General features: G+C 35.7%; 1 protein-coding gene across 1 annotated transcript in view; it reads right to left on the reverse strand.

Annotated features, from left to right (window-relative positions):
* LOC148948513 (solute carrier organic anion transporter family member 4A1-like) overlaps positions 1-20,081 on the reverse strand; it is a 193,796-nt gene that overhangs the window by 5,923 nt on the left and 167,792 nt on the right. The window contains exons 9-10 of the mRNA XM_089094440.1: positions 18,085-18,235; positions 8,322-8,518 (exon numbers count right to left, since the gene is read on the reverse strand). Coding sequence (XP_088950566.1) covers positions 8,322-8,518; positions 18,085-18,235 — 348 coding nt within the window. The remainder of the gene's footprint in view (positions 1-8,321; positions 8,519-18,084; positions 18,236-20,081) is intronic.

Here is a 20,081-nt window from a genome sequence, read left to right on the forward strand (position 1 = left end):
GAACTTTAGCATAAAGAGTGAGGTTTCGAGGAGGGGCAGCCCCCTTATATACGAAATAATTTCTGTTTGTTTAAATTTTTAATGTTACTCCTTACTTTCAGTTGAAAAAAGCTGTTTTTAAATTTAATTTCTGAATGTTTTTCCGTCATGCCCAGGCTTGACCAAAATACGATTTGGGATACCGGCCCAAAAAACACAGGATTTACTGCTGTTAAAGTGTTTGTACCAATAATTGTAAATAAGTTGGTAGCTCCCTGCTTTTTCAGTTATTTGATTTATGATTTAAATACTGGATTACAAGTAAAATTTCGGACTAGGTTTGATTTATTTAGCCAAAATTTTCGATAAAGAGTAGTTTTGTTGAATAAGTTATTAATAATAATTTTACTAAATAAATTCGTGTGGACGGAGATAGGTATAATTGTTAATGTGGATGGAAGTTCTGCGTGACCTGGTATTCTACGTGGCTGAAGCCATCGCGACCTCCACAATAGCGTTCCCAGATGTTGAAATACATTGAATATTTATATTTAAATAAATTTAAACATTTTGTATAAGAAAAGAAGAAAATTACGATGTAAAATCGGTGAAAATAAAGCTCCTGGTATTACTTGTTACCCCTCATCCCCTGAGAATTTTCTGGCAAGGCCCATTATGCCCTGTCCCACCTTTTTCCCCTCTTTGCCGGTAGGCATGTGAATACAATATTTATACTACATAGAAAAGAGATTGTAGCAACGGTAATGGTACTATTACCCCACACCCCAGGAATATGAGGCAATTCAGTTTAGTTAAATGAAGCCTTAAAATGAATATAAGAAACGTTTTGTGTAATAAAAAGAGAGACATCTCCCCGCAGCACCCTTATCAAAGCTTAGTCTAAATGAAGGAAGATGATAGATTAACCCCTAAACAGTCCCCCTAAACCCTTTCCTATATTTATCTGAAGGCTCATGGAGAATTAGACAATTTGGGCATTGAAAAGTACCCTTTTAGGTACCTATTTTGGGGATAGGCGCTACCCCCCCCCCCTAGAAAATACCCCGTGGAAAAAAGCCACGTGGAAGATACCCCCCTCCTGGAAAATACCCCCTGTAAAACATCCCCCCAGAAAATAATCCCCCTCCTCGCGTCTTGTTGGTCTCCAATCACTTCCAACTTATAAAAAAAAAAGACCAGAACTCTCAATTCCTGTTCGAATGAGCAACCTTTAAAGTTCCTACGACCATCAGGCGGAGGTGGGAATGATTTACTCCTATACGGAATAAATTCTGCTCATTTAGGGGTTAAGTGTTGCTCTTCACTTTCATAATAACAGCGTAGACCAGAAATATTCTCGGAAGGAGGGATTAAATGTCAATTTAGCATTTTGATACGTTTTATTTTTTTGTACCCTCCCCCTCCTGAAAAAATTTCCCTGAATAAAAGTCCTGAATACGGTCCTGGGAATATACATGAATTTCTACCTTTATTCTCCCCTCGTCTCTCCCTTTGAACTAATCCTGTATCAAACTGTCCGTGGTAACGAACTGTAAGTAAGGAGCGACGCGACTCCATACTAGCCGAAACTCTAAAAAACGTAATTTTTATACCGATAGATATATAAAAATCGACTTGTTTTGCTGATTCCAAATACATAAGTTTCATTAAGTTTAGTGTAACACATCAAAGGCTACAAGCCTGAGAAAATTGGATTTTCCAAAAAGGGGGAAACCCCCCTAAAAGTTGAGGAATCTTCATGAAATCACACCATCAGATTCAGCGTATCAGAAAAACACATTTCAGAGGTTTCTACCTCCTATCTGCAAAAATGTTGATTTTCCAATTTTTGCCGGAAGAAAGATCATGGAATCGTGGTTATTTGTTGTTTTTTTGTTGTTGTTTTTTTCCAGGGGTGATCGTATCAACTCAGTGGCCCTAGAATATCGCGAGAGGGCTCATTCAAACGGAAATTAAATGTTCCAGTTCCCTTTTAAAGTGACCAAAAAGATTAGAGGGCGACTAGACCCCCTCCCCCTTTTCCTAAAATTTTCCGATCAAAATTTTTAGATAGCCATTGTGTTCATTTTAGTTGAAAAGCCTATTGTCTAGAGCATATTTCTGTGGGGAGGGGGATTTCTCCGTGAAGGTGGGGCCAGATTTCCTGACATTATTAAAAAATGCCCAGAAATTAAATAAAAAAACAATTTTTTTCATCTGAAAATAAGGAGCAACATTAAAGCTTAAAACGAGCAGAAATTATTACGTATGTGAAGGGGGTTGCCCTCTCCTCAACACCTCTCTATATAAGCTAAAGTGTGAATTTAGCCCCTATTCTTTAAGAACGACTCCAGAAACACAAAAGCAGTTTAATTAGAACAATGAAAAGCTTTTTTAAAAATACTAAAAAACGTTAGCATAAAGAGCGAGGTGTTGAGGAGGGGGCCATCCCCTTCATATACGTAATAAATTCTGTTCGATTTAAGTTTTAATGTTGCTCCTTACTTTCAGTTGGTAGAACTTGTTCTTTTTATTTAGTTTATCTGAAAGCTCAATGAGAGTTGGGATGTCTTGGTATTAAAATGCGTCCTATGAGGTATATCCCTGACTCCCTAACTAGCCGAAATATTTTTAAATCTGACAAAATGTCACTGTCTTAGGTAAATTCCCTCTTGTTTTACAATTAATTAAAAACAAAATTGAAGAAAATTGAAGTCAAGGCCATATTAAACTGAACACCAGGAGAAATAAAAAACCTACAATAATTCAAATTCAAAACGACCAGATACTACTATTAAAGAATAAATGAAACCCAAAACGAATAGAAATTAAAAAAAAAAGTCATAACAAACAAACGTACAACATGCACTAATATAAATAAATAAATCTTAAAACAAGTAAAACTTAAATTGAATATGCAAATCAAGCTTAAAACGAACAAAAATCACTACAAACAAGAGTTTGAGTACGGCATCCTTCCCTAACTGTATTAAATATAAAAAAACAAGTTTTTTAAACTGAAAGTAAGGAGCGACATTAAAACTGAACCCGCCCCTACAGTAGTCCTTATAGGAAAGGGGCTGTCCCCTCCCCCCCGCCTCGCTCTTTACGATACAGTTTTTTATTTATTAAAAAAATTGAGTTTTGAGAAAGATTCAAACTTTAGCGTAAAGAGTGAGGCGTTGAGGAGGGGACATTCATATACAGAATAATTTCTGTTCGTTTTAAGTTTTAATGTCGCTCCTTACTTTCAGTTTAAAAAACTTTTTTTTTTTATTTAATTTCTGATCGTTTTTTAGTTAATGCAGCTTTTATTTTAGCTAACCGTCATTGAATAAGTAAACAAAATTTGCATAAAAATTTTAATTTTCTTTTGCTAAATGGATGTCTTTACAAATTAACTTACGTAACGAAATTCTATATTCTTATATTTTTCTTCTTGCAAAAAATACAAAGTTGCAGATTTTTGCAGATATGAGCTTGAAACCTCTGTAGTAGTGTGTTCTGATACGCTGAATCTGACGGTGTGATTTTAATTAAAATTCTTTCACTTGTAGGGGATTTTTCCCCCTCTTTAAAAAATCGAGTAAATTTTCTCAGGCTCGTAGCCTTTGATGAGTAATACTAAACTTAATAAAATTTATATATTTAGAATCAGCATTATAAACCCATTCTTTTGATACATTTATTGACATCAAAATTCGGTTCTTAAAAGTTTCGATTACTATTGAGCCGTATCGCTTGTTTTTTTATTGTTTTTTTTTATTACGTCTATGTTATTACGTATATGAGGGGGTTCTCCCCTTAGTCAATTCAACGCTCAGTAAATTAAAAGTTAAAAAAAAAATTTATTAAAAAACACCTGAATCACAAAGGCCGTTTAATTATAATATATAGCTCTTTTGAAAGCACTAAAAAAAAACTGTAGCGTAAAGAGCGAGGTATTGACTTGGGGGAGAACCTCCTCACATACGTTATAATTTCTGTTCGTTTTAAGTTCTTATGTTCCTTCTTACTTTCCGTTGAAAAAACTTGTTTTTTTTATTTAATTTCTGATCGTTTTTTAAATAATGCTTGGAAATCCGGCGACCCCTTCATCGAAATGTCCCTTCCCCCAAAGAAACATCCTCCACGGTTAGATTCTCCAGAGTAACCCACTCATCTAGCCCCCCCCTCCAGAAAACAATCCTTCCTGAAAATGTCTGTATACTTCCCAATAACCAATCAATAATGCTGGCAAGTCCGGCGCCCCCTTCCTGGCAATTTCCCTTCCCCCATGAAAACTTCCTTCATGAACAGATCCTCCATCATAACCCCGGCCCCACCCTTCCCTCCCACTACCAGAAAAAAAACCTCCTGAAAACTTCTGTATACTTCCCAATAACCAATACTAGCCTATGTTAACATTGGGTAAAGTTCTTAGCTTTTAGCCCTCCCCCAGGGACTTCGGAGGATTAAGTCCTCCTAAAAGACATATTTATCATATTTTCGACAATGCGGATCAAAATGGCTATCTCAAATTTCGATCGGGTGACTTTGGGAAAAGAATGTGCGTGGGAGGGACCGTAGCTGTCCTCCATTTTTTGGTCACTTAAAAAGAGCACTTGAACTTATATTTTCCATTCGAATGAGCTCCCTCAAGATATTCTAGGACGACTGAATCAATGAAATCACCCCTGGGGAAAAAAACAAAAACACAAACAAAAAAATACCAACACATCCGTGATCTTTCTTGGGGCAAAAAATGCAAAGGCAAGCATTTTTCTATATGTGGTCTTGAAAACTAGGACGTATGGCTATATGATATACTTAATATGCTGGTAGGAATTTCAACATGGTTATATGGTTTTTGGAGGTTCTTTCCACCTTTTTTCGAAAATAAGCCAAATATTCTCAGGAGTGTAACTTTTGATGGGTAGTTGATGAAAGTTATATATTTGAAATCAGCATTGAAATCTTATTCTTTTGATGTATCTATTGGTATCAAAAACCCGTTTTCTAGAGTTTCGGTTACCATTGAGCCGGGTCGCTCCTTACTTACAGTTCGTTACCACGAACTGTTTGAAACGTCTAAAACCTGCTGCATCATCGGCGATTTACTGTAAAACTGTATGTCCTGAACAGTCTTCGAAAGAACTGATAAAATCAAACTGAATATTTAATATATAATGATTTTAATTGTTGAAAGCTCATGAGTTCAAGATTTTATTTCACTGTAATTTTTATTTTCAATTTCAATGCTGTAATAACTGGAAAAGAAAATTTTTGTAATATAATTCGTTTTCAGTGAAGCGCCAATGAAGCAGTAGGCTTTAGACTTACAATTAGGGAAGGGGGCAGTAGCCATGTAGTAAAATTATATTTGTCTTGAGCAGTCTTGAAAACAATTAATAAAATTAAACAGAATTTTTATTCTGTTAAAATTTTTATTCTGTCTTAGAACAGGGATTGAATGAAATGAGAAAAAGAGATTCGATAAATATAACAAAGGTGTTCATAACTGTGATTCTTTAAATTATTCCATTTGTGACTTAGAAGGGAGAGGATCACATGGATTTGACCATTAATGGATTTATTTGTATATTGCCGAAACTAACGTAACATTTAGTGCAATGTAAGTATTTAAACTCGTTTAAAGTATGGTTGTTGCATGAGAGGATAGTAAGACCTAGAACTGGCGAGCTTTTAGCAATGAATATTATCATATATCAAATAATCAGTTTAATTTTATTAGTTCTTTCCAAGACTATTGGAGACATATATAGTTATAGTGACCTTTTTGAACAGTGTTGCGCCTGCGCAATACCAAAACTTCCAAACAATCTTTTGGTGCTAGAGGCACTGCCCTCAGAAAATTCCCCCAGAATATTCCCCCGCGTCAAACCCCCACCCGTGAAAAATTCTGCATGTGAATCTCCCCGGAAAGCTACCGCGGATGAATCCAAAAAACCCCACTCCTTTATATGCATAAGTGAGCAGCCACAGAGAAAGTATTACAAATAAAAACAATGAAAAAATAGTGAATTTTGGTATGTTCCTACCAATATATTTTCTACCAAAATGTATGTTCTACCAAAGTTGAGCCATGGGTTGGGTCATGGAGGGCCAAGGATCAGCTCCCATAAGTTTTGGAGTAAAATATCATTAATAATTTTTTGGCGGAGAGGGAGGGTGGTTGGGTCATGTAAGGCCAAGGCTCAGCTTCCATGAGTTTTGGAACAAAATATCGTTAATATTTTTTCCGGGAGGAGAGGAGAGGGTTTGTCCATGGAAGGTCAAGGGTCAGCTTCCATAAGTTCTGGGATAAAATATCGTCAATAATTTTAGGGGGAGGGGTTTCGGCCATGGGGCCAGGGATCGGCTCCAATAAGCTTGGAACAAAAGATCGTTGATATGTATATATTTTTTTTTGGGGGGGGGGGGGGTATGGAGTGCCAGGGATAAGCACAGATTAGTTTTGGATTAAAATTTCGCTGATAAATTTTTAGGAGGGGGAGGCTTGGGCTGTAAAGGGCCTGGGGGTAGCTCCCAAAAGTTTCAGAATAAAATATCGGTAATATTTTCATTTCTTTGGGTGATGGGCCATGCAGGGCCAGGGATCAGCTGGAATAAGTTTTAGAACAATATTCCGTTAAAAAAGTCTTTTGGTGGTGGGGTTCGGGCAATGGAGAATCAGGGGTCAGCTCCCACAAGTTTTGGTATACAATATCGGCAATAAATTTTAGGGGAAGGAGGGGCTGGGCCATGGAAGGCCGGGGGTCAGCTCCCATAAATTTGGAATAAAACATCGTTGATATATTTTCTTATTTTTTGGGGAAGGAGGGGGGGGGGGTTCGGGCCATGGAAGGCCAGTGGTCAGCTCCCATAAGTTTTGGAGTAAAATGTCGCTAATATTTTTAAGGGGCCCGGGCCATGGAGGGCCAGGTATCGCTAATAAGTTTTGTGTTGTTTTTGGGGGGGAGCGGGCCATGAAGGGCCAGGGGCCAGCTATCATAAGTTTTGGAATGAACTATCATTAATAAGTTTTTCGGGGGGAGGGGGATCGGGCCATGAAGGTCTAGGGGGTCAGCTCCCATAAGGTTTGGAATAAAACATCGTTAGTATCTTTTTTTTGGGGGGGGGCTAGACAATGGAGGGGGCCAGGAGCTAGCTTCCTTAAGTTTTGGAATAAAATATCGTTAATAAGTTTTTTTAGTGGGAGGGGGTCGGCCTTATCTGATCTTTGAACTATTTTAGAAACCCTTACATAAAAACCTTACATGCCCCCGAGGAATAACTTACAATATCTGCCCCCAGACTCTGGGAGGCTGGGCCGACCTCGCGGCTTTTGTTATTTGTTCTTTCAACTATTTTTAACAAAATGGGTATCTTAAAATTTTTTGTCCGAAACATTTGGAAAAAAAGGACGGACGGGGGGGGGGGGGCTAGTAGCTTTATGGTTGCTTTTGACTATTAAAAAAACTTTTGACTTTTTTACCAAAAAGAACTTTTAATAAGGCATCAAAAATATGATATTGATATTTAATCCAAGATGACTGGGAATATTTCTGGTCTACGCTGTTATTATGAAAACAAAGAGTAACATTAAACCACAAAATAGGCAGAACTTATTCCGTATAGGAAGGGGGATGCCTCTTTCTCATCCCCACCTCCTCCTCATGGTTGCAGAAACTTCGAAGGGTGCTGATTACGTCAGAAATTGAGAGTTCTAGTTCTTTTTTTATAAGTCAAAAGCGATTGGAGACCAAACAGCTGCGGGGGGGGGGGTATAATTTGCGGGGGTGTTTTCGGGAGGGGGTCCAAAGGGGGTATTTTCTGGGAGGTTTATTTTCTGGGGGGGGGGGGTTTCTGCGGGGGTATTTTTTTAGGTGATTATTTTCCGGAGGAGGGGGAATTTTTCGAGGGTATTTTTGCGAAAGGTATTTTTTTTTGGGGGGGGGGGGTATCCGGCTGTTTTAATCTCTCTTTGCTTATCAATTTTTTTGGTGAGGGATTTTTCCATGGGGGTGATTTTCCAGGGGAGAATTTTCCGCGGGGGGATTGTTTGTGGGGTAGAATTTTCCAGAGGAAATTTTCCAAGGGGAAAACACCAGCTCTTTTCTCGGACGGGATGGGGAAAGATTCTAAAAATTGAATCAAAGAAATTGGGAATTTCATGGGAAGGGGAACAGAGTGAAGCTTTGAATAAAGCGGTTTGGAGAAGGAGCTTGTGCAGTTGTGTTGACCTCATGCAACTTCATGCTGCCAAGATTTTTAGCAACAGTAAATTTCAAATTGATAGAAACCTACTAATAGAGAAAATAAGATCAGAAGCAGCACAATACTAATAAGTGACTAGTTACCTTAAAGTTGCTGAGAGTGCAGGCATGATGCTCATCACCGTAACAAAGAGGAGAAGGAACAAAATAGCCAGGAAAAAATCAAGTGAATCACAATCGTTGAAACATTTTCCAGCTTTAGCAATCCCTTGGATAGTAAAATTATCATTTATCGTGTAATTTCTTGGTGACGAATTAACACAAGAACAGTCCGTGTAAACCTAAAAAACGAATTACAGATCACTAAGTTTAAAATTAAGCTATTGGTAAAACCTGAAGAATCGTATAAAACCCAAAACCAAACAGGGAATACTATCTTCATGCTAAAACCCCTAGCAGTGAACAGATTAAAATATTAAAACTGTAAAATACCTATAGAACAGTCATTAGGGTACATAATCAGGCACAAGTGAACAGCAAATGAAATAAAATACTTTAAAGAAGTTTAATGACAATAAAAATATAAACAATGGTAGAGAAAAGGAATACTAAATTACAAATACAAATTGAGATTTGATTTTTCTTCTTTTTTTCTAACTACAAAAGAGAAATCTAGACCATGATGTATGACCAAGCTCAAATTTTAAAGTTGTACGGATATTTTAGGTCTATTAATGATGTACAAAAGCAGATCAAATTCATTGAATTTAACATATCTCAGAATTCATCTTATACTCCTATTATGGAGTATAAGAACATCATACTATGTTCTGTGAGCAACAGAACAACATTACTGTACTGGTTTTGTATATGTGTGTGAACACATTTTTGTGGTATTAACGGTTTTGTGCAAGGAGTTTTTTTTAGTTTTTCAGTTTTCACACAAAAACAGATCAACGATCGCCTTGTGAGCACTCTCGGTGATAGAAATATTATGGTTGCATGTGGAGAAAAAGCTTAAAAATGTGCGTTGTATTTTAGTATTGAGCTACAAATTTTAATTTCTCCGGCTATGCGATAAGGTTTATAATGTAGTTGTGCGTGCCCCAGTTTCACAATGTGATTAATTGTTCTAGCTTCTATAGTTTTCACACGATCAGCACTGTGTTGCTGGGTAATAGTAAGAGATTTAAATTCAAAACCTTTTTTCTTATATGGGATGAGGATGCAGAAAAAAGAACACTCTGAAGTTTAGAAGATTTATGGTGAGTTTTCAGGAAGAAAATGTAAATGCCTTTTTTTTTAGCTTGTAGCGTAAAAAATAAACAAAACAAAACTATTTTAGCTAACAAAAATTTCGTAGAGATTACGAACTGCCAAACTCGCTTTCAACAATGAAATTATCTATTATAGCATCTCAAATTGCTTTTCTGTATAAAACACTTCGTGGTAATGAACTGTAAGTAAGGAGCGACCCACCTCAATAGTAACCGAAACTCTAAAAAACAAAATTCTGATACCAATAGATACATCAAAAGAATCAGATTTTTATGCTGATTTCAAATATATAAGTTTCATCAAGTTTAGCCCTACCCATCAAAAGTTACGCACCTGAGAAAATTTGCCTGATTTTCGAAAAAAGGGGGAAACATCCCCTAAAAGTTATAGATTCTTAATGAAAATCTCACCATCAGATTCAGCATATCAGAAACCCTACTGTAAAGGTTTCAATTTCCTATCTGTAAAAATGTGGAATTTTGTATTTTCTGCCAGAAGAAAGATCACGGATGCATGTTAATTTGTTTTTTTGTTTCTTTTCCCCAGGGGCGATCGTATCGACCCAATGGTCCTAGAATGTCCCGGGAAGGCTTATTGGAACGGAAATTAAAAGTTATATTGCCCTTTTTAAGTGACAAAAAATGGAGGGTAAACAGGCCCACTCCCAGGCTAATTTTTTCCCAAACTTACCCGATCAAAATTTTTAGACAGCAATTTTGTTGAGCATGGTCGAAAAATATAATAACTATGTCTGTGAGGATGAGTTAATCCCCCACAGTCCCCGGGGGAAGGGCTGCAAGTTATGAACTTCGGCCAATGTTTACCTATAGTATTAGTTATTGGGAAGCATACATACGTTTTCAGGGGATATTTTTGCTGGTAGTGGGGGGGGGGGTTACCTGGAAGGATCTTTCCAAGAGTTTAGAGTTTTCTATTAAGAGTTTAGAGTTTTAGCTTAAAGTCTTAGCTTAGAGGTTTCGTTAGAGTTCTAGTTTACTATAGTTTTAGTTAAGAGTTTAGAGTTTTAGCTTAGAGTCTTAGCTTAGAGCTATAGTTAGAGTTGAAGTTTACTTTAGTTTTAGTTAAGAGTTTAGAGTTTTAGCTTAGAGTCTTAACTTAGAGTTCTAGTTAGAGTTGAAGTTTAGATTTAGTTAAGAGTTTAGAGTTTTAGATTAGAGTCTTCGCTTAGAGTTTTAGTTAGAGTTCTAGTTTAGTTTTCGTTAAGAGTTTTGGCTTAGAGTTTTAGCCTAGAGTCTTAGCTTAAAGTTTTAGTTAAGTTAGAGTTGAAGTTTAGTTTAGTTTAGTTATAGTTAAGAGTTTAGAGTTTTAGCTTAGAGTCTTAGCTTAGAGTTTTAGTTAGAGTTGAAGTTTAGTTTAGTAATAGTTAAGAGTTTAGAGTTTTAGCCTAGAGTCTTAGCTTAGAGTTCTAGCCTAGAGTCTTAGCTTAGAGTTTTAGTTAGAGTTGAAGTTTAGTTTAGTTATAGTTAAGAGTTTAGTGTTTTAGCTTAGAGTCTTAGCTGAGAGTTTTTGTTAGAGTCCTAGTTTAGTTTAGTTTTAGTTAAGAGTTTAGAGTTTTACCTTAGAGTCTTAGCTTAGAGTTTTAGTCAGAGTTGAAGTTTACTTTAGTTTTAGTTAAGAGTTTTAGCTTAGAGTCTTAGCTTAGAGTTTTAGTTAGAGTTCTAGTTTAGTTATAGTTAAGAGTTTTATCTTAGAGTCTTAGCTTAGAGTTTTAATCAGAGTTGAAGTTTACTTTAGTTTTAGTTAAGTGTTTAGAGTTTTAGTTAGAGTTGAAGTTTAGTTTAGTTGTAGTTAAGAGTTTAGAGTTTTAGCTTAGAGTCTTAGCTTAGAGTTTTAGTTAGAGTTCTAGTTTAGTTTAGTTATAGTTAAGAGTTTGGAGTTTTAGCTTAGAGTCTTAACTTAGAGTTTTAGTTAGAGTTGAAGTTTCATTTTAGTTAAGAGTTTAGAGTTTTAGCTTAGAGTCTTAGCTTAGAGTTTTAGCTAGAGTTGAAGTTTAGTTTAGTTTTAGTTAAGAGCTTAGAGTTTTAGCTTAGAGTCTTAACTTAGAGTTTTAGTTAGAGTTGAAGTTTAGATTTAGTTAAGAGTTTGGAGTTTTAGATTAGAGTCTTAGCTTAGAGTTTTAGTTAGAGTTCTAGCTTAGTTTTAGTTAAGAGTTTTAGCTTAGAGTTTTAGCTTAGAATAATAGCTTAGAGTTTAGTTAGAGTTGAATTTTAATTTAGTTTAGTTATAGTTAACAGTTTTGATTCTAAGCATAGATTCATAGCTTAGAGATCTAGTTAGAGTTCTAGTTCAGTTTAGTAATATTTCATAGTCTATATTTTTAGCTTGGAGTCTTAGCTTAGAGTTTTAGACTAGAGTCTTAGCTTAGAGTTTTAGTTAGAGTTGAAGTTTAGTTGAGTTATAGTTAAGAGTTTAGTGTTTTAGCTTAGAGTTTTAGCTGAGAGTTTTTGTTAGAGTCCTAGTTTAGTTTAGTTTTAGTTAAGAGTTTAGAGTTTTACCTTAGAGTCTTAGCTTAGAGTTTTAGTCAGAGTTGAAGTTTACTTTAGTTTTAGTTAAGAGTTTTAGCTTAGAGTCTTAGCTTAGAGTTTTAGTTAGAGTTCTAGTTTAGTTATAGTTAAGAGTTTTAGCTTAGAGTCTTAGCTTAGAGTTTTAATAAGAGTTGAAGTTTACTTTAGTTTTAGTTAAGTGTTTAGAGTTTTAGTTAGAGTTGAAGTTTAGTTTAGTTGTAGTTAAGAGTTTTGAGTTTTAGCTTAGAGTCTTAGCTTAGAGTTTTCGTTAGAGTTCTAGTTTAGTTTAGTTATAGTTAAGAGTTTGGAGTTTTAGCTTAGAGTCTTAACTTAGAGTTTTAGTTAGAGTTGAAGTTTCATTTTCGTTAAGAGATTAGAGTTTTTGCTTATAGTATTAGCTTAGAGTTTTAGCTAGAGTTGAAGTTTATTTTAGTAATAGTTAAGAGCTTAAGGTTTTAGCTTAGAGTATTAACTTAGAGTTTTTGTTAGAGTTCTAGTTTAGTTTAGTTTTAGTTACTTACTTACTTACTTACTTAAGTCCCATCCGTCCTTGAAGGTCGTCTTGGGGCCTCTTTCTTCGTAACGGCGTGGATGTGCCTTCTGTATGCTTCACGGTCTTTTGCTAGGCGAAGAAGGTCCGAGAGGCGGTGAGGTGCAAAGTTTTCCTTCCACCTTTTTGGGGGACGACCACGAGGACGAGAACCGTGAATTTGGCCTTCGAAGGTGATTTTTGGGAGACGAGACCGACTCATCCGTTATACGTGACCGAGCCATCGTAGTTGCTGGAGCTGGATCTTCATGAGAATTGTTTGTTGTACTTTAAGGCGCTCGAAAAGTTCAAAATTTGAGATTCTATCAAGGTAAGTGATCCCGCCGATGCGGCGGAGGCACTTAGTTTCAAATGCTGCAAGTCGACGGTTGTCATAGATTAGGTTAGGTTAAAGGTTAGGTTTCTCTACGTTTAAGTTACGTTAGGTTAGGTTAGCTTATCATGAGCGCTCATGATAAGCTAAGCTAACCTAACCTACTTTAAAATTGGAGAAACCTAACCTCTAACCTAACCTAATCTAACCTTTGTTGTTGGTAATTCTATGTAATAATGTGGAACTTTGTGAATAGTTTACTCTAGTATTTGCATTAATACATTTTGTCCCCCTCCTTTACTCTAGGATAAAACTCAAAGTTATAAATCTTAAGTAAAAATAAACTAGAACTCTAACTAAAACTCTAAGCTAAGACTCTAAGCAAAAACTCTAAATTCTTAACTATAACTAAACTAAACGTCAACTCTAACTAAACCTCTAAGCTGAGAATCTACGCTTAGACTCTAAGCCACAACTCTTAACTAAAACTAAGTAAACTAGAACTCTAACTAAAACTCTAAGCTAAAACTCTAAGCTAAAACTCTAATCTCTAAACTATAACTAAACTAAACTTCAACTCTAACTAGAACTCTAAGCTAATACTCTAGGCAAAACCTCTAAGCTAAAACTCTTAAGTAAACTAAACTAGAACTCTAGCTAAAACTCTAAGCTATGACTCTAAGCTAAAACTCTAAACTCTTAACTATACATAAACTAAAATTAAACTGCAAGCTAATACTCTAAGCTAAATATCTAAGCTAAAACTTAACTAAACTACAACTTTAACTAAAAATCTAAGCTAAGACTCTAATCAAAAACTCTAAACTCTTAACTATTATCAAACTAATCTACAACTATAACTAAAACTCTAAGCTAAGACTCTAAGCTAAAACTCTTAACTTAAACTAAACTAGAACTCTAACTAAAACTCTAAGATATGACTCTAAGCTAAAACTCTAAACTCTTAACAAAAACTAAACTAAACTAGAACTCTAACAAAACCTCTAAGCTAAGACTCTAAGCTAAAATCCTAAACTCTTAACTATAACTAAACTAAACTAGAGCTCTAACATAAACTCTAAGATAAGACTATATGGTAGAACTCTAAACTATTAACTATAACTAAACTAAACTAGAACTCTAAATAAACCTCTAAGCTAAGACTCTAATATATAACTATAATATATTAACTATAAATAAACTTCAAATCTAAATAAAATCATAATCTAAGACTATAAGGTAAAACTCGAAACTCTTAAATAAAAGTAAACTAAACTAGAACTCTAACTAAAACTCTACGCTAAGACTCTAGGCTAAAACTCTAAGCTCTTAACTAAAAATAAACTAATTTAGAACTCTAAATAAAACTCTAAGCTAAGACTCTAAGGTAAAACTCTAGAATCTTAGCTAAAACTAAACTAAATGAGAAGTCTAACTAAAACTCTAAGCTAATACTGCAGGATAAAACTCTAAACTCTTAACTAAAAATAAACTAAACTAGAACTCTAACTAAAACTCTAAGCTAAGACTCTAAGGTTAAACTTTAAACTCTTAACTATAACTAAGCTAAACCTCAACCCTAACATAAACTCTTAGCTAACACTTTAGGGTAAAACTCTAAACTCTTAACTAAACTAAAGTAAACTAGAACTCTAACTAAAACTCTAAGCTAAGAATCTAAGCTAAAACTCTAAACTCTTAACTATAACTAAACTAAACTAGAACTCTAACTAAAACTCTAAGCTAAGACTCCAAGAAAAATGTCTAAACTCTTAACTAAAACTAAACTAATCTAGAACTACAACTACACCTCTTAGCTAAGACTCCAAGCTAAAACTCTAAACTCTTAACTAAAACTAAACTAAACTAGAACTCTAACTAAAACTCTAAGCTAAGACTCTAAACTAAAACTCTAAACTCTTAACTATAACTAAACTAAACTTCAATTCTATCAAAAAATCTAAGCTATGACTCTGAGCTAAAAACTCTAAACTCTTAGCTATAACTAAACTAAACTTCAACTCTAACTAAAATTCTAAGCTAAGACTCTAAACTCTTACCTATAACTAAACTTTAACTATAACTAAACTTCAACTCTAACTAAACTCTAAGCTAAGACTCTAGGCTAAAACTCTTAACTAAAACTAAACTAAACTAGAACTCTAACTAAAACTCTAAGCTAAGACTCTAAGCTAAAACTCTAAATTCTTAAATATAACTAAACTAAATTTCAACTCTAACTAAAACTCTAAGCTAAGACTCTAAGGTAAAACCATTTATTATAAATAAACTAAACTTCAACTCTAACTAAAACTCAAAGCTAAGACTCTAAGCTAAAACTCCAAACTCTTAACTATAGCTAGACTAAACTTCAACTCTAACTAAACTCCAAGCTGAGAATATAGGCTAAAACTCTCAACTCTTAACTATAACTAAACTAAACTTCAACTCTAACTAAAATTCTAAGCTAAGACTCTAAGCTAAAACTCTAAACTCTTAACTATAACTAAACTTCAACTCTAACTAAAACAGGGAGGGAGGAAGGGGGGGTGTCTTTTGGGGCCCAGGGCCCTTTGGGGACCACGGGGCCTTTGGGGACCTGGGGGCCTTTGGGAGCCCGGGGGCCTTTGGGGCTCGGGGGCATTTTGGGGCCCAGGGGGCCTTTGGCAGTCCGGGGGGATTGGGCCCTTTGGGTTGAGGGCATGGGGACCTCACAACATTGTTCAAATGGAGCTTGTGTATTATAACGACCACAGAGTTTCACCCCAAATCATCTTCTAAAATGTCTCAAACTGTTTTGCCCAAATATTCTTCTAAAATGTCTCAAACTGTTTCGCTCAAATCATCTTCTAAAATGTCTCAAACGGTTTCGCCCAAATAATCCCCTAAAAGTAATTTCTGCGTGTTCCTTTGTTTCGACAACACTGCGCTGTCACATTTGAAATTTCTAGAAAACCCTTTCCCGCGTAAAATATATTCAATCTGTCTTCATCTCGAAGGTGTTCCTAGCTACACTATTATGGCTTCGATAGAATATCAATTTATCTCTCTGACCTAAAGATCAGAGAAGCCATATTTAAAAATAAAATATCAATTTATCTCTGTCACTAAAGATCAGAGAAGCCACATTTAAAAATAGAATTTCTATCTCCTTAGAGTCCCGTATAATTGCTAGGAAATAAGTGATGTCATTTCTAAATCCATTAGTGGATCAATAACTCTCTTTAGAAACATCAAATAAGTTCCCATTTTATGGATCAATAATTCTCCTTAGAAATAACCAATAATTTCCGCTTTCGAGAATTAATAATTCTCCTCGACTATGCAAATCAATTTCACAGTAAACTAGTTCCCCTTCGATTATGTAAATCATTTTCCCAGAAATTCTCTCTCCTTTTGTCCTAGTCGATTATGCAATCAATTTCTCAGAAATCTGTCCCCTTCCTGGATCAATAATCCTTGAATAAATTATGTTAGCTTGGCGTTAGACTAAATTGCAGATGGCAGCATGGTGTTCTCGTGGTACCTCCTGATAGCTCCCTACTGTTGAGGAGGGGAGTGCCCCTTTCATATGCGGTATAATTTCTGTTCGCTTTAAGTCTTAATATTACTCCTTACTTTAAGTTAAAAATCTTTTTTTTTAAATTAAACTCTTCTAGATACACTCCAACTCATGTATCATCGGACAGGAGAGGCTTTCTCTGAATCTAATCATCGGCATCAGACAGATGTAATCAGTTAGTCAGATTTTAATTATACTTAATATAAAGTGAGAAATGCTGTCTTATGTGTTCCTTTTCGGGGTCCTATCGGATCCTACCTCTGCGAGTGATAGATTTCTAAATTTTAGTCACTGAGACATCTATCAGAACAAGCTGTTGGGTATCAATGGACTCGTTGGGAGGTTAGGCTCGTAATTTGGCCTTGCCGTGTTTTTCACTTGATTCGACCTCTTTAGAGATACTAGGGGCTGTAAAATGTCTTGTCATCAGCCTAGATAATTGGCAGGATGGTGGAATTCAACCTACACTGCGCAGAGTTAGAATTATAGATTCGGTTGTCTGTGGCGTTGTCATTGGTTATCCCTTGTGACGGAAATGCTAAACTTCTGTTGTTCCGAATCCGTGAGACGGAATTTTCAGATCCTTAGTAAAATCGGTAAGCATAAGCAGGTAGGGCTTAGGTTGCACTTTAAGGGAGAGTTGGGGGGGGGGGGGTCAATGGTTATACTCTGTGATGGAAATGCTAAACTTCTGTTGTTCAGAATCCGTGAGAAGGAATCCACAGATCTTTAGTAAAACTGGTGAGTTTAAATACGTAGGGTTTGTGCTCAACTTTGTGCACAACCGGCAGTAAAACTGAAAAATTCAACTTTACTATTAGTTTTGCAATTACCTAAATATTTTTCTTTTCAAGCATAATTTTGAAGTAGATTTTATACCCTTTTAAGGATACTCCCTAAAAATAATGATTTTGAGCCCAAAATGAAAAACAGAAAGTTTTGGCATTCAACACTAAATAGTATTTTCTAAGCCCAATTTAATTTTTCATTAAAATATACTTTGATATATTCTCCAGTGTCCAACACATACCTATAAAATACTTTTTTTATGCCAAATGTTTGTTAAATTTTAACCTAATCCACAACAATAAATAAAAGCCGAGTCAGGCAACTCTATAAAACAAATGGAAGAAAAAAGTGCACAGTAACCATTGTTGTGGATTAGATAATTTCGAAGACCAAACTGCCTTTCCATGACGATAAACAAAAGTTCAAATAGGGATAAAATTTTTAAAAAATACCAGATATTTCGGTCACAAAGGCGGTGACCGTCATCACTCTTTACTACTCCGTTTTCAGTTTTACTACTGATGACGGTCACTGCATATGTGACCGAAATATCTGGTATTTTTGTGAATTTCTACCCGTAAAAAAGTGACAAAAATGTTTATAAAGAAGTTGCTGATGTGCTATATAAGGTTTTTTGTTACCCCCCCCCTCTACCGAGAAAAAATCCTGGATGCAGCCTTATCACACTGCATATACAAATTCTTATTTTTATTAGACATGCCTTTTTTCAAATAAAATCTTTAGAATTTGTCAGTTTAAAATAAAGTCTTTCTTCACAATCTCTGTAGATTTTAGATCATTCTTTCTTTTACTTCCCGGGGGTCCTGACTCCAAGGCTCCTATCTCTTGCGTATATGCCTTATAAAAGTACTGCAAAATAATAAACTTACACCTGATTCTGGAGAAGATGTACAGCCAGCAAAACAAGGAGAAAAATATAGCACGTCATCAGAACTGCATATTGGATCATACAAAGCCAACGAGCAGGAGCAGTCATTGTTGCACGTAAAGTTGAACTGTGGCTCGTCCAGAGTGTAAGCTCTTTAAAAAATAAAATAAGAAGGTTAGTAAAAGAAGTCATAGTCTAAGAAGTGAAGGCATTCCAGAGCATCATCAGGTGCGTACACATGATTTAATTTGAGGAAGGGGATGAGGAAATTAATTGAAAACAAATTTTTTCAACCCTTAAAAATCTCTTGTAAAGTCGTATAAAAAAAAGTTGTATTGACAATGTTGGCCAAAATTATAATGGTTATTACAGGCTTTTTTGCAATGCACTATACCCACATCATTAGTTCCACATCTCATCTTTTGGTAATATTAAATGAAAAAAAAATTTCTACTGAAAGTAAGGAGCAACATTAAAACTTAAAATGAACAAAAATGATTCCCTATGTGAGGGGGGGGACTGTCCCCTCCTAAATCTCTCTTCATGCTTCAAGTTTTTTAAGTACTTTTAAAAAGGTTCTGATTTTAACTAAACGACCCTAGTGTCTCAGGAATCGTTCTTATAAAATTGGGATAAAAAGTCAAACTTTAGCTTAAAGAGCCGGATACTGAGGATGGAGCAGCTCCCCTCATAATTATATAGAATAGTTTCTGTTCGTTTTGAATTTAGTGTTGTTTCTTACTTTCACTTGAAAAACTCTTTTTTATTTAATTTCCGATCGTGTTTCAGATAACACCATGAAATCCACCCTCTCCCTTGAAAATCCTCCCCCAAGACAAATTTCCCCATGGACAGCTACTCTCACGTAAAATTCTTACCCCGGTAAATTACCCCTGGGCAATTCCATCATCGCTGCGAATTCCCCCCAGAAAATTTCTTGCTTACGATTCCGCTGGAAAGTCATGGCGGAACTCCCCGCCCCTCCTGCGTGGGAAATATTTCCCGGAAATCCCTCCCAATGGAAAGTTTTTCCCGCAGGAAACGTCCCCCACCCACGTAAGAATCCCCCAGAGAAATTCAACTCCGCTGAAAATTTTCCCCGGACAATTCCCCCAGAGCATATCCACATATAATATGGGATCACCAACAAGAAACTAAGACAAGTAAAGTGAATTTCGTATATGAATTCTGGCAAATTCCCCTGTGTAAAATTTCTCCTGGAAAGTTCACGCCCGGAAACTTCCATCTCTATGGGAAAATCTCTCCGTAGAAAAATTATCCCCAGACCCCCTCCCCCCTAAAAAATCTCGGTATACTTCCAAATAACAAACACTATATTTCATTACTTGCGGCCCTTCCCCCCGGTGACTCTGGGGGGAGTCTTGTCATCCCCAAAGACATACTTATTGGATCTTTGAACTATACTGAGCAAAATGGCTATCTCAAAGTTTTAATCAGACGACTTTGAGAGAAAAAGGGGGTGGGAGGGGGGCTAGTTACAGTAAAATTATTGACTCACAAATGATTATCCATTGTGATTGTTCTTTTTCGTTGTTGTTTTTGCCAGTTTTCGCGTAATCATATGATTTGTCGACTCCGAAGTCCAAATTCGGCCCTTTGTGGGTTTGTGATAGTTATTTTTTTAAATAAATATTTTATCTAATCTATCGAATTTATTTGGTCAGTTAAAAAGGGCACTAGAACTTTCATTTTTCGTTAAAGTTAATTCCCTCCCAGTCTTCTTGGACCATTGGTTCGACACGATCACCGCTGGGTAGAACAAAAAATAAATAAATGAATAAAAACACATCAGTGTTCTTTCTTCTGGCAAAGATATACAAAGCTCCAAATTTTAAAGATAGGAGCTTGAAAACTCTACAGTACAGTTTTCTCATACGCTGAATCTGATGGTGCAATTTTCAATCAGATTCCTTGACTTTTGTGGGATGATTCCCCCCTTTTTTGAAAACTGGGCAAATTTTCTCAGGCTCGTAATTT

Source organism: Artemia sp. Qi Xiang Cuo, chromosome 9 (assembly GCF_049724085.1).
Source record: "Artemia sp. Qi Xiang Cuo chromosome 9, ASM4972408v1, whole genome shotgun sequence".
Classification (NCBI taxonomy): domain Eukaryota; kingdom Metazoa; phylum Arthropoda; class Branchiopoda; order Anostraca; family Artemiidae; genus Artemia; species Artemia sp. Qi Xiang Cuo.